General features: G+C 48.3%; 1 protein-coding gene across 4 annotated transcripts in view; it reads left to right on the top strand.

Annotated features, from left to right (window-relative positions):
• Positions 1-19,885, top strand: part of GRAMD1B (GRAM domain containing 1B) — a 205,749-nt gene that overhangs the window by 101,831 nt on the left and 84,033 nt on the right. The window contains exon 1 of one of the 4 annotated variants that reach the window (XM_081799247.1): positions 10,761-11,114. The exons of the other annotated variants lie outside the window; for them this stretch is intronic. Within the exon in view, the coding sequence (XP_081655373.1) occupies positions 11,092-11,114 (23 nt within the window). The 5' untranslated portion in view covers positions 10,761-11,091. Of the gene's footprint in view, positions 1-10,760; positions 11,115-19,885 lie in introns of those variants that run through there. 4 annotated transcript variants of the gene reach the window in all.

Raw genomic sequence — 19,885 nt, 5'->3', positions numbered from 1 at the left:
ACGATGGACTCTGAAAAACAAACAGGGTTCTAGAGGGGAGGGGGGTGGGAGGATGGGTTAGCCTGGTGATGGGTATTGAGGAGGGCACATTCTGCATGGAGCACTGGGTGTTATGCACAAACAATGAATCATGGAACACTTCATCTAAAACTAATGATGTAATGTATGGGGATTAACATAAGAATAAAAAATAAATAAATAAATACATATATCTGTCTTCTCTAATTAGACTATAAGCTTTTTAAGGGCAAAATGCTAGCGTGTTTCTGCTTTTCAAGCCACAACCACCCCCCACCGCTCACCCCCCAGCATCAAGCATATTCCTTGGAATATAATAGATGCTCAATAAAGATTTGGTGAATGAATACACAAATTGGAGAGAAGGGTAGGTACCCCTGCAAACCTAACAATGAGAACTGAAAAGCAGGTATAAAAGTGAAAGCAAGACACAAACTTGAGTCACTCAGGGAGCTAGAATTGACATGCCTTTGTACCTGGTTCAGTGGAAGGTTGAAGAGGAGTATGGGGCGAATGCCAGGTATCTGACTGGGTGACCTGGTAGGTCGTGGTGCCATATATTGAAGCAGGCACCAGGAGGTCAGAGTCAGAAGGAGGTGCAGAGGGACCATGAGAAGCTTCATTTATTCAGGCCGGCTTTGAGGTGTCCGTGGGACATCCAGGGGAAGGTGTTCCTGGAATAATTGGGAATTTGTGTCTGAGGTTAGGGGAGTGGCGGTAGCTGTCCGTGTAGATTTGGGAGGCTCAGCCATATTTCCAAGGCATTGTCAAAGCATTCAAGAGTAGATTTGGTTATCATGAGAAAAAAGATACGTAACTATGCGTGGGGATGGATGTTAACCAGGCTTTTTGCTACCAGTTCATAATGGATACAAATAATGAACGTTATTCGCCAATTATATGTCAATAAAACCCCCTAGATTAGGAGCCTCCGTGACCCAGATGACTGCCTAAAGACAAGGTAGTCGACTGGAGAAAGTTTTCAGATCCCCTCCTTACGGTGGAATGTGAGCTTGTAGAACCCGGGAGCCCTTCCTCATGGGGAAGTCTGATTCTGGGGATGTGGTAGAGAAGTTGAAAGAAGCTGGTGGACCCACACAGAATTGCCACATAGTTCTTTTACTTAAGGAAGGGAACAAAACTACCATATAAAATGCCCACCACCACTGTTTATATTTAAAGAACATTTTAACACAAATTTAAAGGGACATGTTATCAAAAACTAAAAACTCAGTGTATTTATGGAAGGACACAGGCGCCCTTATGGAGCCGAGCTCACAATGATGCCATTCTCACGTCGGTTGTGATGTTTAGAGAAAATAGTAGGTATAGGGGCCTGAAATAGATTTGAGTTTTCCCATTTTTTTCCCCCTAGCCTTACGGCTCTGATGAGAAAATGTCCAAATGGTAGGAAATGAAACTTCAAATTCCAGCCCATTAGACGCAGTCTGCTCTGTCCAAATAAACCTATGTTTATTGGCAGTGAGAACAGCAGTATGTTCCGAAGGCACTATTTCTGGACACCTGTCATGCAAATAGGAAGTTCTTGTCTCCGAAAAGGATGATGACAAATATTGGATCCTTTTTCTGGCTGACTCTTTTTGTGTTAGGACCAGACTAATCAGGAAATAATTGTCACAGACAGACTCTGTATTGGTTAGCTGAGAATATCCACTATTACTTGTTAATTGATTGAAAAATTGGCATAATGATTACAAACCTATGTTCATTCTGGTAAACAGACGTACTGTGTCCTGATTATCTATGCTTCTCTTACATGACTTACTACTTTAAACATTATGTTAAAATTACACAATGTAACTACTTGATGCCCATGTCTTATCTTCCTTATTAGATGATAAGCTTTTGGAGATCAAGGAGGATCTTGGATTTATTGTTGAAATAGCATCCCGATTTGCCTGAGCCCTGAACATAGTAGGCACTCAATAATAAGTATAGTAACTATTGAATAAGTAAATGACTGATGGATGTTGCAGAAATAACACAAAATAAAAATATAAAAATATGCCCCACAGAATAGGGAAAAATCAGAAACTTTTGTTTAGGTAAAGAAGAGAACGTAGATCAGGCATAGAGATGGAGTCTGGTTCTTGCAGTGGGTAGTGGTCGTCTGTGGATGCGGTTGGGGAATCATCCTCATCGTGGTTAAAATGTACTGCGCACTTGATAGTATGTCATGGGTTAGGTCATTGACAACCTAGCCAGCGTATGGATTGTTGTCATCACCTTTGTGTAGATGGAGCTGAGACGTAGAGAAGTGAAGTTGACTTGCTCAGGGTCACACAGCTGTTAAGCATGGATCTGAACTCATGTCTAATTCCAGAATCCCTGTGCGAAACCACAGCACACACACCTCCGGGACTGGTGTCAGACCCGTGTTAGTTATGAATGTGATTTTTCTAGGTTTGTCCTATCATCCAGCCGCCTCTCGGCCAACAGTAGATTCTTGTGTCCTTGGCCAGGAGTCCTTCACTGTTGAGATGAGTGAACACTCAGTTCATCAGTTTGTTAACAGGTCCTCCTCCTGTGTGACTTAGACGAGAAGGGAGAAGTTTGCATTTGGTGGGAGGAGAGCAGGGGGCAGCTGATCGCAGGCAGATGGGTGCTCCCTCCCCCGAGAGGACCTGAGTTTATACGCTCCCTTCTGGGTCCCTGATACCATCAGTCACCCTGAATTTCTCCTGAGGATAAACCAGGAGGATCAGGGTGGGTAATTAGAAATCTGCCTTGGTTCTTCCATCTGGCAGGAGAGATGGTTTCTTTTGTTATGCATGTAATTAGAATGAGTGAAATCAGGTGAGGCCCCCTCCTGGTTGGTGGGGGTTTCTCTAAGGTGGAGGGCTGTGCCACCTGGGGGCCACCCTTCTGTCTAGCAGCAGAAAGAGTTGTGATCCGGAACACGCTAATGGACACGTACAAATAAGCCAGCACTGAGGCGGGTAGGCAGGTGTCCCGGCAGCCAGGCAGAGATTTCAGGAGATGAAGAGGGGAGAGATGTAGGCTAGAGAGAGGGGGTCCTCTTTGGGATTTCCGTTGCCAGACAGAGCAGAGCCGAGGACGCGGGGATGTCTCCATGGAGAAGGGATGTCCAGAGCTGCCTTGACAGAGGGAGAGACATAGGTTAGCTGGGCTTTGCCCCTGAGGTGAGCAAGAGAGGTGATTTCGTCCTGGCCTGGCTGAGGAGAGGTTCTGAGGCTGGCGCGAGGTGAGGGCGTTTGTGGGACTCAGCACCGGGCTTCACCTTTTCGCTTTCCCTCTCTTCACCAATCACAGCACCCCCTTATCTTGTGGCTAGGGGCAGCCACCAGCAGTGGGAAGAGAACCAGACCTCCCTGAGCCTCAGTCTCTTCCTCTGTGAAATGTGGCTTAGTAACACCTCCCTGGGGCGTTGTGAGAATCACAGGACATAACGTAGGGGAGACTACTTTACGCTCTAGAGTGGACCGGCTGCCTCCATCCTATCTCCCTCCCTCCTCAGTCAGCTGGGGTGCTGAAGCAGCTGGGGGCGGGATGCAGCTGGCTAGAGCTGGGCTTTGCCCTTGCCCATCCTGTTGGTGGCCTGGAGGAACATTCTGGATTAGCAGATTGTGAAGGAGGGGCAAAGAAGGATGGGGGTGGGGAGGTAAGTCTGTCTACTTTTTATTTTTGCTTTTTGTTTAACTCCAGCACCATAAGTGAATCCCTGGGGTCAGAGAGGCAGAAGGAAGCCTACCCGAAATGCACAGAGCCCTACTTGCTTTCCACACAGGCCTCTGGCCCTCTGCTTCTCTGTGGCCGGCGCCACCCCTCCCCTCCCCGCCTGTGTCCTCCCTCCAGTGGACTTGTGGGGCTGGAGGGCAGGGGTGTGCACACGGGTCCCATCACAGGAGGGGAGGGGCAAGTTCGGGAGGCTCCCAGCCGGGAGCTGACACAGATGAACAGATCAGAAGGCGAGGCCAATGCCTGTAGCCCACACTGTCACCCCAGAGCCAGTGACTAATAGTGGCAGAGGGTGGGGAGAGGAGAGTGCCGAAGGGGGGGAAGGAGGGAACGGGGAAGTGGGGAGCACCTGATCGGGTGCCACTCTGGCCATCTGCCGTCCGCTCACACAGGCTGTGCTGACTGCAGTTTGGGATTTGGAAGAGGATTCTGGCTGGAGGACGAGGAGGCTTGTTGTAGTGGAGTGTTTGGGAGGCTGCTGCTTCCCCCGCTGCTCCTCGCACCAGCTTCCTGACCTCCAAAATGCTCCTTAAATATAACCCGCTCAGCACCTGACGACTCCCCTGCCTCAGCTAGGAGCTTTGATTCCCCGGCGGCGTGTGACTGCAGCAGTGCTCTGCCCCAGTTTTGCCAGCTCCTGGAGGCATGCAGCTCTGCCCTGGTCCTGGGGCTCTCTTCTCCTCGGGAGGCACGCGCAGAACCCAGAAACTCGAGAGAGAAGGGGAGCCTCGGGGATCATGTCCACTGTCTATTTTCTGCTCCAGATAGGCTCCCTGGGACTTCCCAAGGTCACGAGGAGGCTGAGCTTCTGGTGGCGGAAAGAGCTGCTGATGGGTGGGCGGCAGGGAGCTGAACTCTGGTGAGTTCGTGGGCTCGCAGCTGCCAGGTTTCCCTTGGCCGAGGCCTTGGGTGTCTGCATAGTGGTATGCCCAGGTTCAAAGCCCTCCCACCAGTCCCTGCTTATGGATGAGCAAGAAGCACTAATCCTGATCTTGTTGGCTTGAGAAAGGAACAGGACCGGGGTGGTGAGACTTTCAGGCTTGTAGGAGGCCAAGAGAAAGTCAAAGCAGCTAAAATCAAAAAGGAACTTCTTCCAACCTGCATTCAAAAGCCAGTAAAGTTTGGAAGAACCCATTGTATTGTAGCGAGAGGTTTGGAGCGATACAACTCAACCTTATGTTAATCAGACCTATAAACACAACAAACTTGGTATCCATGAGCCTGGGAAGGCCAATTTTTTGAACTTAGGTTTTGGAAAATGAAGATGACACAAATTGTTACAGTCAACCCCTCCGCACCACCGTCCTTCTGTCTCATCCATTCCGTTCACAAAGACCCAAAGGAGAAGATTGGTGTCAGGCGTTTTCTAGTTACTTTATTTTTAAATTGTTTTTGCTAAATACTGAATAGCTATAAAGATTATTTATATAACATTAAGTATGGGGGCACCTGGGTGGCTCAGTCGGTTAAGCGTCTGCCTTCAGCTCAGGCTGTGGTCCTGGGGTCCTGGGATGGAGCCTCAAGTCGGGCTCCCCGCTCAGCAGGGAGTCTGCTTCTCCTCCTCCTGCCCCTCCCCCCGCTCATGCTCGCGTGCTCTCTCTCTCTCTCTCTCAAGAAAATAAAATCTTTTGTATAAAGCATACAAAAAGAAGAAACAATAAGCACGGTATACTTTTTTTTTAATACTTTATTTATTTATTTGACAGAGAGAGACACAGTGAGAGCAGGAACACAGGCAGGGGGAGTGGGAGAGGGAGAAGCAGGCTTCCCGCCCGAGCAGGGAGGCCGATATGTGGCTCGATCCCAGCACCCCGGGATCAAGACCTGAGCCTGAAGGCAGACGCTTAACGACTGGGCCACCCAGGCGCCCCGAGCACGGTATACTTCTTACCTGTCCTGCTGATTCCAGTGTCTTCCTCACTCTTTAGAGGTGACCACCTTTCTGAATGTTGGAGTTTGTCATTTGCTTGATTTTCCATTTTATGGATACAGGCTGTCTAACCTCACAGATACAGAATATCTAGATACTCTGAGTACTGATGAGGTTGAGCACCTTTTTAATATATGAATATGAACTATCATGTTACATGTTGGTTTTCTAGCTGCGCATGCATGGAATCAATCAGACTTTGCATTCTTCACTGATTTGCTTTCTCTGTTTAACATCGTTTCCGAGATTTGCATCCACTTGGTTGCACGTGACAGTAATTGATAAATTTTCTGAATGTTATATACTATTTGCACTTAAGAAAATCCCAGTTACTTATCCTTCCTGCTGTTGATAGACATTTGTTTCCAGGTTTTAGGGTTTGTTTCTGCAGACCATGTTATTACACAGAGTGCTGTCTGGCGTTTCTCCTGCACATCTCTTACTGGGAGCTTCTTCAGTTGCTAGAATAGAACCATTAGGTGTTAGGGGATGCATTTCTTCAACTTTACCATGTAATACCAAATGGTTTGCTTAGGTAGTTGAACCACAATACATGTCCACAAGCCCCTTTCCAACCTTTTTATTATTAGGCTTTTTAACTTTTGCCAATTAGATGGGTATGAAATGACTTCCCAGTGGCATTTTAGACTTGCGTTTCCTGAGTGCTAATGAGGTTGAGCACCTTTTTTTTTCTTTAAGATTTTATTTATTTATTTGACAGAGAGACACAGCGAGAGAGGGAACACAAGCAGAGGGAGCGGGAGAGGGAGAAGCAGGCTTCCCGCGGAGCAGGGAGCCCGATGCGGGGCTGGATCCCAGGACTCTGGGATCATGACCTGAGCCGAAGGCAGATGCTTAACGACTGAGCCACCCAGGCGCCCCGAGCATATTTTTATATATTTATTGATCACTTCCTGTCCTGAAAGTGCTTATTCAAATCCCTTGTCTATTTTTCTTCTTCTTTTTTTTAAGATTTTATTTATTTATTTATTTTACAGAGAGAGAGAGCGCGAGCGAGAGAGGGAACACACGCGGGAGGAGTGGGAAAGGGAGAAGCAGGCTTCCCGCCGAGCAGGTAGCCCGATCCGGGGCTCAATCCCAGGACCCTGGCTGGGATCATGACCTGAGCGGAAGGCAGACGTTTAATGACTGAGCCACCCAGGCACCCTTGTCTATTTTTCTAATTGTTTTTCTTTTTCTTACTGATTTGTAGAATTTTTTTTTTCATAAATTCTGTGAACAGTTCCTTTTTCGGTTACATTTGCTGTGAAAGCTTTCTCCCAGAAAAGCCTTGTCTTTTCTCCCTCTTTATGATCAGCTTTGATGATGAGATGTTCACAGGTTTACTGTGGTTGAGATTCCTCAGCCTTCTCCTTTCTGGACATTGGGGCTTTTTTGTGAATTGTTGAGGAAATCCTCAAGCAGCCATCTGTGTGAGGATCAGTTGGTAATTATGATTTATCAGGGGAGATAGTTTTTCCTCCTTCAGTCTCTGCCAAGGCTGAAGATAGGCATGTCTTTTAGTTCCTTGGCAGCATGTGGAAGTTCCTTTTAGGCTCATTCTTAGGGTGAGGGTAAGCCAGCAGGGCCTTTCTCTTCTGACATTAGTGGGCCTGTGGCGTTGTCTCTGTCCACCGTGGTGGTGGTGGTGGTTTTTTTTCCTTTCTAAATGTTTTATTTTATCCAGCATTTTTAGTTGTTTTTAGCAGGAAGGTCCATCAGCATATCTAGTTTGCTATACTGCCAGAGATAGAAGTCTTTGGACTTTCATTTTTTCTTAAAAATTCTTGCCCTTCAGTGGGGCACCTGGGTGGCTCAGTCAGTTGAGCGTCTGACTTTTGGTTTCAGCTCACTCAGGTCATGATCTCGGGGTCATGAGATCAAGCCCTGTGTCGGGCTCTGGGCTCAGTGCAGAGTCTGCTTGTCTCCCACCCTCTACTCCTCCCCCTGCACACTCTGTCTCTCTCTCTCAAATAAATGAATAAATAAAATCTTAAAAATAAATTCTTGCCCTTCCTGAAATGCAGACATCTAGGAGCAGCCAGATTGCAGTCAGGCAGGAGCAGGAGAATCGAAAGCACCTGCCTGACCATTAACCCGTGCATTCACCCCCAGAGTAATCTAGAATTACGTCAGTGCTGACAACTTACTGGTCAGGAAACTTTCCAAACCATACAAAATAGTCTGCCCTCTGTGAGAAGATCAAAGAGGGAAATAACACTGAATGATGAATGTCTCATCATCTTGCTTGTTCTTATTCTTTAATTTATTTTAAGGAAAGATAGCAATCCCATGGCCCTTTAAAGCCATATTTCAATCATGTTTTAAGATTTTCTTTTTTTTTTTTTTTTGAAGATTTTATTTATTTATTTGACAGAGAGAGACACGGCGAGAGAGGGAACACAAGCAAGGGGAGTGGGAGAGGGAGAAGCAGGCTTCCCGCTGAGCAGGGAGCCCGACGCGGGGCTTGATCCCAGGATCCTGGGATCATGACCTGAGCCACCCAGGTGCCCTTAAGATTTTCTTATGGACCAGAGCTCTGGTTTCAGAAACAGGGAACAACAGCCAAGGGGAATTTGAGGGAGATGATTGCCTCCCAACCCACTAGGCTCTCCTTGTCTTGTTATTCACATCACATTTCATATGCTGATACGCAAGCAAGCTAACTCATCAGCAATAGTAGTAGAAAGAAGCAGCTAACTTGATTTAGCATCTTTTTTTTACCTGTTGCCTGGATTCTTTTTGCTTTGGGAGCATGTGAGCCCTTATCAATTAGCTTCTCTGATAGATTTTTTTTTTTTTAAAGATTTTATTTATTTATTTGACAGAGAGAGACACAGCGAGAGAGGGAACACAAGCAGGGGGAGTGGGAGAGGGAGAAGCAGGCTTCCCGCCGAGCAGGGAGCCCGATGCGGGGCTTGATCCCAGGACCCGGCGATTATGACCTGAGCCGAAGGCAGACGCTTAACGACTGAGCCACCCAGGCGCCCCAGATTTTTTTTTTAATAAGCATACATCCTAATTAAGAGACTGAGTTTTGGGGTGAACATGCCTGGGTTCAAGTTTCAAGCTTGCAGCTTGTTGGCTGTTTAGCGTTAGGCAAATCTAGATGCTACACTTGTGACTTTTCAACAGCACTACCTGAAAAATAATGATTGTCACTACTTCATAATATGGATGTCAGAGTTAAATGAGATAATGCAAGTAAATGCTTAGCATGACACCTGACATAATATGCTTCCAATACATTCTTATTAATAGTTGCAAGGAGTTAAAAAAATAAGTAAAGAGTAAAAGCCAAAGAATTTTAACATAATAGTGATGTGCTTCTAATAAAATACTGGAAAGCTTTGATGCAGGTTTTATGTGTTACCTGTGACCAGAGCAGTTGGTAGGGCAGGATGAGAATATTCTCATCTACCTAGAGTACTCTAAGTGACATTTGTCTAGGGTCTGGCATCACAGGTCCCGGGAGGCCCTTTCAATGAATTACCTAGGTTGTAAAGGAGAACTTCTGCATCCCTGCAATATCTCTGCTGCGGGTACCTAACTAAAGAAGTCTTGAAAGCATTTCAGTGTTGCCTAGCCTGGGGGCTGTGGATGGAGGGAAAGTCCATAGCCCCAGGCTGCTTTGGGAGGACCTCTCTAAAAGCTCTGGATCCCTTAAAAGAGTGTTTCTGGACACTCTGGACACTGGAGGGAGACTGCAGTGTTTTAGTTAGGTTCGCATAAGGCCACTTCAGTTAACCACTTGGGAATAGTACCTACTGTATATAAGATCCCTCCTAAGTCAGCGGGGGGAGATGGAGCTGAACCTGATACACAGGGCCTCCCTTCATGGCATTTACCGTCTAAAAAGACAAAGGCAGGCAGTAAAGGAATTACAAGTACAGTTGTGTGTTACCAGTGGGGATCTTGCACTCCAGTTTTTCTTAAGGCTGTCACCGTGGAGGGTCAGATACAGATGGTGTGCATACAGCATGGACGGATGTCTGTAGATGATTGCTTTGAGGCAATTTTCAGGGTAAAGGCTTAATATGGTTCAGTTGAAGGTTGCTATTTCATAATTAATCTCCTCTTTGTTTGTTCTCACCCATCCGCATTACTGACCCAGATAGTCCATAATCTAGGGGAGGACAAAAAAAAAAAAGAATCACACAGCCAGGGAAGTTGTTGGGGCTGGAACACAGTGGGCCGAGCTTGGAGGATTTTAAGAGCGGATCGAATCTTCTAGTTGGAGTTGAAAATCTCAGTGCCTCCTTCATTTGATGCTCTGAGGGGTCTGAGTCTTCTTAGAGCCCTGTATTGGTGATAAAACGTTGTTTAGATTCAGCACTGGGCCCTTGCGGCCACCTTAAACGGATCCTTGGCTCCAGGTGACGGGGGGCGCTGCTGGGCCACCAGAAGTTGCTGCTTCACCGCGCGCCCCAGAAGTGGTGGCAAGGCACTTTCCCCAGCAGGGGAAGGGAACTGTGTGTTCTGCGTGCTGTGAACGGCTTGGGATCTCACCGCAGAGCTCGCCCCGCCTCGCTGGGGAAAGGGTGAGAGGATTCTACTTAAGGTGGCCTTGAGCAGCTCGCCTTTGGACACCTAGGCACTAGCCCCCCTGGCCTTTCAGGTCTGCTGTGCTTTGGATTCCCAAGGTTAGCAGAGGGCCTGGGGTCAGCCGGGGGGGGGTGGGGGGGGGGTGGGGCGCCCTCGCCCTCGCCCCCAGGGTGTGGCATTTTAATGCTTGGCTGGATGCTAGGGAAGTGCCCATCTTCCTCTCTTCTGCCCCTCTGCTCTTCCTTCTCAGGCATCGCGTTGCCCACCCACACACCCACCCTCTCCCTCACTTTCTGTCCCATCCCGGGACAAAACATGTGCTGTGTCTTTAAATGGGCGGAAGTGGCTGGCAGTGCTTTGCTTGGGTACTGCATTGATGAGGAGATTATATGGAGCTGCAAGGGAGCTGCCGCCTGGGGGAAGAGAGGGGCAGGTTCTGCTCGCTCCTCGCTCTCCAGCCGGGCTCTCCTTGGGTCCTTTCCCCGAGGCTGCCCTGAGCTGGCGGGAGGGGAGGGTGGGTGGGTGGCCGGCCAGCCTGCCTGGTGACAGCCACTCCGGGCTTGTTTTGCAGCCTGGCCAGCGTTGCCCGTCCCCATCAGAAGCTGACAGTGGAAGCAACAGCTCGGGCAGGCGGCCCCAGCCCCGGGCTGGATTTGCAGAAGCTGCCCTTGGCCTCCGAGCCGGGCGCTCAAGGGGTCCTTCTGGCTGGTGCTTGCTCGCTCTCCTTCCCTGTCTTCTTTCTCTCTCTGTGTTCAAGTCACATTACATGGGCTTCTGTTCTCTGGGGACTTCGTCATCTTTTCAAATATGTCCTGGGACCTCCGGAGCGGTCACAGGGATGCTAAGGACACGGTCAGTGGATTCTCGTGCCTGTACTAATGAAAGGATTCAAGCTCTCCTGGTAAGTAGAGGAGGGATAAGGCACCTTCCTCTTCGTCATCTTTCTTCAACCCCGTCCTTGTTCATGTGGCCCCCCCATGCCCCGCACCTCGGCATCCTCAAGAGGTCTCCTTCACACAGACCCGTCCCCCCAGACGGCCATCGAGGGGTCAGCAGGGGGGCCGCACACTCTGCAAAGTTGGGTTGCTCTCTCTGGCTCACCCCCGCTTCTGCACTGCTGCTCTATTTTCGGCCAGCATCTTGATGGGGGGCGGGGGGTGGAGAAGAAAGTGCGGCTGAAAAGAGTCTCCAACTTTGAGGGGCCTGTGCACCGAGGGAACTCGGTAGAGAAGGGACCCTTTCCCGAGGACCTGTGGGTGGCGTCAGGCTGGAGGTGGGTGCAGTGGTACCCTCCCCAGCCCAACAGCGGTTGCCAGGGGCCTTGCTCACCCTGCTCCTTAGGGCACCCTCATCCTGGGAGGCAGGCTGCGATCGCCTAGAGGCTTCTCTCTGAGCGGACAGTCATGAGCGCGAGGTTCCAACCTCTGGCATGCCTGGCGTCCGAAGGAGAGGGGACGGCCCCACCGCCGTGCCCACCACAGGCACACACACGCACCTTGGGGCTTGGTCGGCGCCTCTTCCTGGGCCTAATGTTGGGATAGTAAAGCGTCTTCGTGCTTGATGTGTGAGGTTGCTGTCTGGTGGCCACAGACGTGGTCAGAGTAGTTTTACCTTCCATTTTTAAAAATAAAACCCTCACCTCTCCCTTTTCTCCTTTGAGTCCGGTGGGTGGGTGAATTGGCTTTTTATCTGGTTGAGAAACTGGAGATTTTGCCTGGAAAACTTTGTCGTTGCAGGGGACCTGGCACTCCCTGCAGGGTGGCGTGTGCAGCTCAGAGGAGAATGGCTCTCTGGGCTGGGGAGGGCGCTTTCTCTCCTTGAGGACAGTGGAGGGTGGGAGGAGGAGAGTTTGGGAGAGTTCCCTGCAGGGATGCGCCCTGCCTTCCTTGTGGCTAGGATCCATCCACCCGCAGTCCAGTCTGTGGTGGGACCGTGGAAGGTGATCTCTCTGGATTGGAGGTTGATTTCTAGAGTCAGGGTAGGTATTGGGCAGTTTAATACATGGAGTCCTAACCTGGCCCTGGGTTACATCTGGCTTTCCAGAAACCCCTACCTACCCGAGGTTAAAGTCTGACAGAATTAGTCTAGTCCAGCCCTCCTCCTTTAGGCAAGAGGGTCCCTGCATGGGTTTTGAAAAGCCACTTTGGGGAAAGGAAAGGGAGGAGCTAGTCCTTGTAGCTTGACTCTTAAAAACTGTGAGGTCCTGAGGAGTGGTAACCCTCAGTGACCCCCCCGCCCCCCACCCCCAGCCTGTAGTTTCTTCTCTTCAAGATTTAGTATCATTCCCTCTTATGTTTAGCTCTTGTGCTGGAAACCCCCCGCTGAGGCTGAGGAAAGGAGGGAGAGGTACTGCAATGCTCTCCCTGCTTTCTTGGGGCCAGGTTCCTTATTCCTTCAGGGTTGGAAGGCATTAGCAGAGTCTTTTGTCACTGGGAGTTCAGGCCCAGTCAGCAGCCTTTAGAGGTGCCCCTTTATTCCTCAGCAGAGCCAAGCTGGGCCTGTAACTTGGATGAGGCCTCCAGGAAAGGCCCAGCTCCTGCTGCGTGAGTTGGGGACACTGGGCTCATCACCGGAAATCACTCAGCGTCCTTCCCTGCCCCTGCTGTCAGCATGCCTGGCTTGGGCCTGGGGGATGTCTGACTGTCTCTGACGATGAGACATCGCTTTAACACAGAATGCTTCTCTGCTCAGCTTGGGTTGGTCTCTCGGGGCCGTGCAGACATAGGTGCCTTTGAAACCCTCCCTGGCGTAGCTCTTGATGCATTTCAGCAGAACAGTGTTACGCTGGGAACCGTACCTGGGACAACCTTGTCCCTTTCAGCCAAATAAAATATCACAAGGATGGGGAGGTTTTGCCATTGATGTCTGCCTGGATAGGGTTAGGTCCTATGATTCACTGTTTCATTAGGTGTAGATACATTGGTCCATTTTGGCCCAGGGGCCAGCCTTGCATTGTGAATGTTTGGGCTTGCATGCAGCTCCCTTTGGTATCCCATGTCAGGGTACTCTTCTCCTCTGTCAACAGGGAGACCTGGTAGGAACAAGGTGACCAAATATATTGGCCGCCTTGTTCCGGGTAACATTATCTACATATGGAAGAGGATGGAATTAACTAACTTCCTAGTGTTTGAGTCATTTCTAGAAACATTTCTGGAACACCAACTATGTGTTAGTGGTATAAAAAATGATGATAATGCTGGGCGCCTTGGTGGCTCAGTTGATTAAGGGTCTGACTTTTGATCTCGGCTCAGGTCTTGATCTCATGGTCATGAGTTCGAGCCCTGCATTGGGCTCCATGCCCAGCGTGGAGCCTACTTAAAAAAAATAGGTAAAAATGATGATAATGCTGATAATAACAGTAATAATGGCAACTAACATTCATTGAGTGCTTACCACGTGTCAAGGACCACATTAAGCACTTTACAGGCGTTAAGTCCCGTAGAGCTCACGGTATTGTGCTTAAGATCCTCATTTTACAGAGCGGGCAATCTGAGACACAGAGCGGGTGTACAATCAGGCATTGGATTTGTGGGTAATTTTCCCTTGTGATTCACCGGTTCTTGGTTGCTCTTCTGTAGTACACTTTCCTCAGTATATAACAATACCAAATACTGGCTTTTTTTTTTTCCCCCTGCTTTGTGGTCTCTTTGCCTTACATTTATTTTGTTAGTTAAACTTTTAAAAGTGTAAGGAAATGCATTATTTTAATCGATCCTTACTATAGCCCCATGAAGCGGTTGGCATCTCCATTTGAGAGCTAGGGAAACTGAAGTACAGAGTGCTAAAAGGTTTTGACTAAATTCCTGCAACTAATTAGTGAAGAAGGTAGGGTGCACTCTTCCTACTTGACTATTACTTCAGTTTTGCAACTACCCTAGCAACAGCAAGGTGTGTCTGCGTTAGACCTGCCTTCCCAGAGGGCAGGGTCAAGGTCTGCACATCCGCTATTCATCCATCCCTTCAATCTACAAATATTGACCAAGTCATGATTATTTTCACAGTCCTGTGCTTAGGCATTGTGCGGGTTAAAAAATGTAAAGGGCATTGCCTCTGACTTCTGGGGATTGGTAACTTCACAGACAGAACGAGACCCAACCCCTTTACACACACACACACACACACACACACACACTCTCTCTCTCTTTCTCTCTCTCTCCTCTCTCTCTCCCCCCACCCCTCTCCAAGACCAGTCAGTAAATGCTAAGGGAGAGATACATGCAATTAACAACAAGCACTCTAGAAATTCAGAGGAGGCTGGAATTCATTTCAGCTGGGGGAGCAAAGATGCTTCCTGGAATTGTTGGCACTTGAGTGGGGCCATGAAGGTTGGCCAGTGTTAGGTAAATAGAGGCTGTACTTTGTACAGCACTGACACCCCACCTCAGGGTGTTAGGAGGTTATCACAGGGGATGCTTTTGGGTGAAGCTGATCGAGGTACGTGTCTGTGATTGACAAGTGGCTGGATGGTGAGAGAGAAATCTTCCCTCCATTCAGCCTCCCCTTTGTTAGGGGCTTTAGACTCTCTCAAAGGATGATCCTGGGGACGTCTGGGTGGTTCAGTCGGTTAAGCGACTGCCTTCAGCTCGGGTCATGATCTCAGGGTCCTGGGATCGAGTCCCGCATTGGGCTCCTTGCTCAGCAGGGAGTCGTCTTCTCCCTCTGCCTGCCGTTCCCCCTGCTTTTGCACGTACTCTCTCTCTCTCTCTCTCACACACACAAATAAATAATATCTTTAAAAATTAAAGAATAGGGCGCCTGGGTGGCTCAGTCGTTAAGCGTCTGCCTTCGGCTCAGGTCATGATCCCAGGGTCCTGGGATCGAGTCCCACATGGGGCTCCCTCCTCGAGGGAGTTCAGTCCTCCTTAGCTTCTCATGGTTATCATTTATTTCTTTATTTTTTGCTGGGTGTGTGATGTAAAGATATCCCTAATTCCTGTAGGCCTTCAGAACCTCAGGTGCCAAGAAGATCTCCAGGTTTGTGGGGCTGCTCCATGGACAGATTGCTTTGGCCCCCATAGGATTTGGCAGACTGTAGCGACATCTGTCCATGATCCTCTGTCCTTATGTTCCTGGTCCTCACATCTGTTGGGGTCAGTGGGTGCGGTCTCCACAGTCGACCTTCAGGAAAGTCTCAGTGTGCTGCAAGAATCCGATTCCGGGAAAATAGAGTGAAGAGAGCATAGTCCTTGACACGTAGAGAAGGGGAGGCATTTCTGTGGTCAGGCCATGGTCCGCAGAGGAGAGGAATTTTGAGCTTCTCTTTGTGTGCCTGCTCACTTACGTCCTCACCAGTAGCTGGGACAGAAATTCATTTTTGCATTCCTCCATGTTTCATGGAGATTTGTGGTCAGCCATATTTCATTAGCTACCAAAGGTCGGTTGTCTCGTACGCGTTTTTTTCCCCCCTTCACATCTGTTAACAAACAGAACACTTTCCTCCTTCAGCTCTGGTTTAGGCCCATGAAAGAAGAAATGGGTGAGGTTGCAAGCGAGGATTTAAATTAGACATAAGGAAAAAGTTTGGAATTTCTGTCTTTGGAATGTCAAGATCAGGTCATACGTTTATGTCCCGAGGTTCTTTTGTGAGAAGTTTTCTCTAGAGGAGGAGGAAGGCCTGGGTATGGCTTCCTTTAGAGCCAGGCTTCCCAGTTATTCAGATGTTTACCAGAAGGTGAGCTGCAGTCAAGGTCGGGGTCCCTCAGTAGCTTGAGATTCTGGAGGGCCCACTCGTGAACCTGAGCTTTGCAACCACCTCCTCACCTGCTGTGTGGCCTTGCTAGGTGACTTCTGTTTGCCTTGGGTGGTAGCTGTTTTGAAAGTGGGATTAAATGACAGTGCTGGGCAGATGAGTTGGGCTCTCAGCTTCCTTTTCACTAATGGTTTAGAGAAAGGCTATAGTCCTTACAGAGCGGTGGCTTGTGATGTAGACTCTTGGTATACTTCTTTAGCCAGCAGGAAACACTGAACCTTCATTTGAAAATATTAAATACTTATTTACAAACATCCCCCAGCAGGGACACCCTCTTGCTAACAGTGCAAGATTGACTTTATTATTTGGTGGGATGGGAATTGGGAGTTTTCCCATGGTCTGTTAAATCCAGGGCACTGAGTGCTGGTCATCTAAGCATTGAAATCCCATGAGTGATCAGGACGGCTCAGGGCAGTGACCAGATCTTCTGGCTTCATAGACTTTTTTTTTTTTTTTAAAGGACGGACCTTTCCCACCTCATACCCAGGTTTCTACTTTGGGAGCTGCTCCTGACTTGAAATAAGCGGCTGTAACCATGATTTTTTATGGTTCTGGTCACCATCATTATTATTTTAAGAAGAAAGAAATTTACTCTATTAGAATGTGAGATGGTTGGCAGAGATTGTATCAAAACAAATCAGATTATGAGTATGGCAGTTCCCTCCCCGCCGACTTATCTGGGGGGGGTTTTGCTCTCTGAGGTTTCAGTTACTCACGGCCAACCGAGGTGTGGAGGCTGGTGTTCCTCCTTCTGATAGATCCTCAGGGCTCGGTAGTAGCTCAACACTTCGCCGTGACGCCACCATCATTCACTTGATTTCATCTCATCACATAGGCATTTTATCATCTCAAATCATCACCAGAAGGGTGAGTACAGCAAAATAAGATATTTTGATGGAGGGAGAGAAAGACCACATTCACACAACTTTTATGACTGTATAATTGTTCTATTTCTTACTGTTGTGAATCTCTTACTGTGCCTAATTTAATAATTAAACTTTATCATAGGTGTGTGTATATTGGAGAAAGGATAGTTAGTATATATATAGGGTTTGGTACTACCTGTGGTTGTGGGCATCCACTGGGGGTCTTGAATGGATCCCCCCCACACAAATAAGGGCTACCACTGCACTTGGGCTTCTCTGTTCCGGCTAGAAACCCTTCCTCCTGGCCTTTATGAGACTTACTACCATTGAATTTGATTGCTGGAAGAGATGATTTGGGGTTTCTCATGAGAGAACGTGGAGGAGAATGCCTCTGATCCCTTGTCCAGAAAGCTGGATGTTTGTTTCCTACAGGAGTTAAGGTGAAAGGATAGGTAAACTAGATATTGCCAGATGTTTTTATGTATGCTTCTCCTTAACGCTGTTCTTTGGTTTACATTTGCAGAAAGATGTTGAATTAAACTGGTCGGTTGTGCTATGATAGCAATTGCTGGCCCCCCTCCACGCACAGACTCAGTCGCTTAACTCACTGTAAGTTAGCTCTTGAGCATGCAAGTGCCCCCGAGGCTCTGGGGAAGACCTCCAGGGAGGCCGTCCTCTGTGAGGCATGGCAGGTGGCCCAGTGATGCAGGCTCTAGGGTCTCCTGGCACCTCCTACGTAGTCACTGTAGAGGTCAGGAGAGCCTGGCCCTTCAGCACCATCCTGAACTAGTCATGTAACCCTTCCTGCCTGACTGCAGGAAGTCTGGGAACCGGGAGGCTTCTGAAGGGCCGAGGAGAGGAGAACCAGGAGTCTCGTTGAGCACCCATCATGGGGACCATAGCTGCTTGTCTGGAAGCACGGCCACGGGCCCACTCCCCTTCTTAAAACCCGATGGCGGTTTTCTTACCTGTGGAATAAAGGTCTTGATTTGAGATGTCATGGAAGACATTGTGCAACGGTAGGCCAGGGGTCAGCACACAACCCCCGCGGGCCAAGTTCAGCTTGCTGCTTGTTTTTGTACAGCTTTGCAAGCTAAGTATTTTTTGTTGGTTTTGATTTTTACATTTTTAAATGGTTGAGAAAAATCAAGAGTAATATTGCATGACATGTGAACATGGTATGAAATTCAGGTTTCAGTGTCCATAAATAAAGTTTTATGGGTATATAGCCACACTCATTTGTGGATGGCATTGTCTGTGGCTGCTTTCGTGGTGCAGGGTCAGAGCTGAGCAGTTGTGACAGAGAACTGTGGCCCACAAAGATAAAATACTTATTATCTAGCCCTAGAAAAAGTTGCTGCCCCCCTAGTTTATTTAGACAGATAAAGATGCCTCTCAAATGCAGCAAAGTGATACGTTTGTACTGGATACTTTGTCTCATTCTAAACACTGTAATAGTGATCCTGATGATAAGGATATCAATAGTAGTAGCTAATACTTACATGACAGCTTACTGTATCACATGCATCTTAAACGTTTTCTATATATTAACTCCTAGCAGTTTTTTGAGCTATATGTTATTATGGTGTAGATTTTACCAAGTAGTAAGTTGAAACACAAGAGGTTAAGTAATCAGCCCAAGGTCACACAGCCCAAAAGTGTTTGAGCTGGCAGTCTGACTCCAGAGTTCACACTCTTTTTTTTTTTTTTTAAAGATTTTATTTATTTATTTGAGAGAATGAGATGGAGAGAGCATGAGAGGGGGGAGGGTCAGAGGGAGAAGCAGACTCCCTGCTGAGCAGGGAGCCCGATGCGGGACTCGATCCCGGGACTCCAGGATCATGACCTGAGCCGAAGGCAGTTGCTTAACCAACTGAGCCACCCAGGCGCCCCAGAGTTCACACTCTTAACCACTGCTGCAGTTATAAAGCAATCGGAAGACAGGTCTTTGCCCATGAGAAGAGAGAAGACAAATACCCATGAAAAGTTAGAGGAATTTGTCAAGGTAATTTATGAAGGCATTTAATGAATACAAATTATAACTTAAAAAGGTGTGCAAGAACAGAGAGGAAGAGAGCACAGTAAATGGAGAAGGTCTTGAATGGAGAAGGTGGGATGTGGGTTGGTCCTTGAAGATGGAAGCCACTGAGATTTTAAGAGAGTTTTGGAGGGGGGGGCGGGGGTCTCTCAGGCAGGGAAGAAGCAAGAGCTAGACCACAGAAAGCAAAGCGAGGCCCTGGTTGGGGGAGAGAGAGCTGCGTGGTCTGGTCAGAACAGAGGGGTGCGTGGAGTTCACATGGTAAGACAGGTTTCACGTACTGATAGCCTCACAGGTGAGGCAGGGGTGTGTGAGCTTGCTGGGCTCAGCTGTGTGAAGCCCCCGGGCTCAGGATGGCCAGAGAGGGTGGAGATGGGTTTCCCAACTTGGTGGGCAAGATGTTCTGTGGGGGAGAACTGGAGCGTAAGTGCCTGGTTTGGGACCAGGCAAGAATAGGGTTACAGATTAGAACAATGTTTCTATGAAGGAGCCTTCCTCCCTCCTTCCCTCCCTCCCTTCTTTCCTTCCTTCCTTCCTTCCTTCCTTCCTTCCTTCCTTCCTTCCTTAGCTCATGTAACCCTCACACAACTCTGCGGGAAAGGTGGTGTTTATCCCATCTTACAGATAAGGAAACTGAGTCTCAAAGAGGTTTAAGTGACAAGCCCAAGATGCCATGGTTAATGGCAGAACTGGGACGAAACTGAAAATGTCTGCCTCTAAAGCCTGTGCTCTTTTTTTTTTTTTTTAAAGATTTTATTTATTTATTTGAGACAGAGAGAATGAGAGAGAGAGAGCACATGAGAGGGGGGAGGGTCAGAGGCAGAAGCAGGCTCCCTGCCGAGCAGGGAGCCCCATGCGGGACTCGATCCAGGGACTCCAGGATCATGACCTGAGCCGAAGGCAGTCGCTTAACCAACTGAGCCACCCAGGCGCCCCTAAAGCATGTGCTCTTAACCTCTAAGTCTAGTCCTTGACTTCGTGAGAAAAGGAGTGTTTACTTGGTAGAAATTTGGAGCTTT

The sequence above is a fragment of the Leptonychotes weddellii genome, chromosome 11, assembly GCF_054177405.1.
Source record: "Leptonychotes weddellii isolate Sample4059 chromosome 11, ASM5417740v2, whole genome shotgun sequence".
In the NCBI taxonomy this organism is placed as follows: Eukaryota; Metazoa; Chordata; class Mammalia; order Carnivora; family Phocidae; genus Leptonychotes; species Leptonychotes weddellii.
The sequence above is the reverse complement of the archived record's forward strand: the minus strand, read 5'-3'. Positions and strand labels throughout refer to the sequence as shown.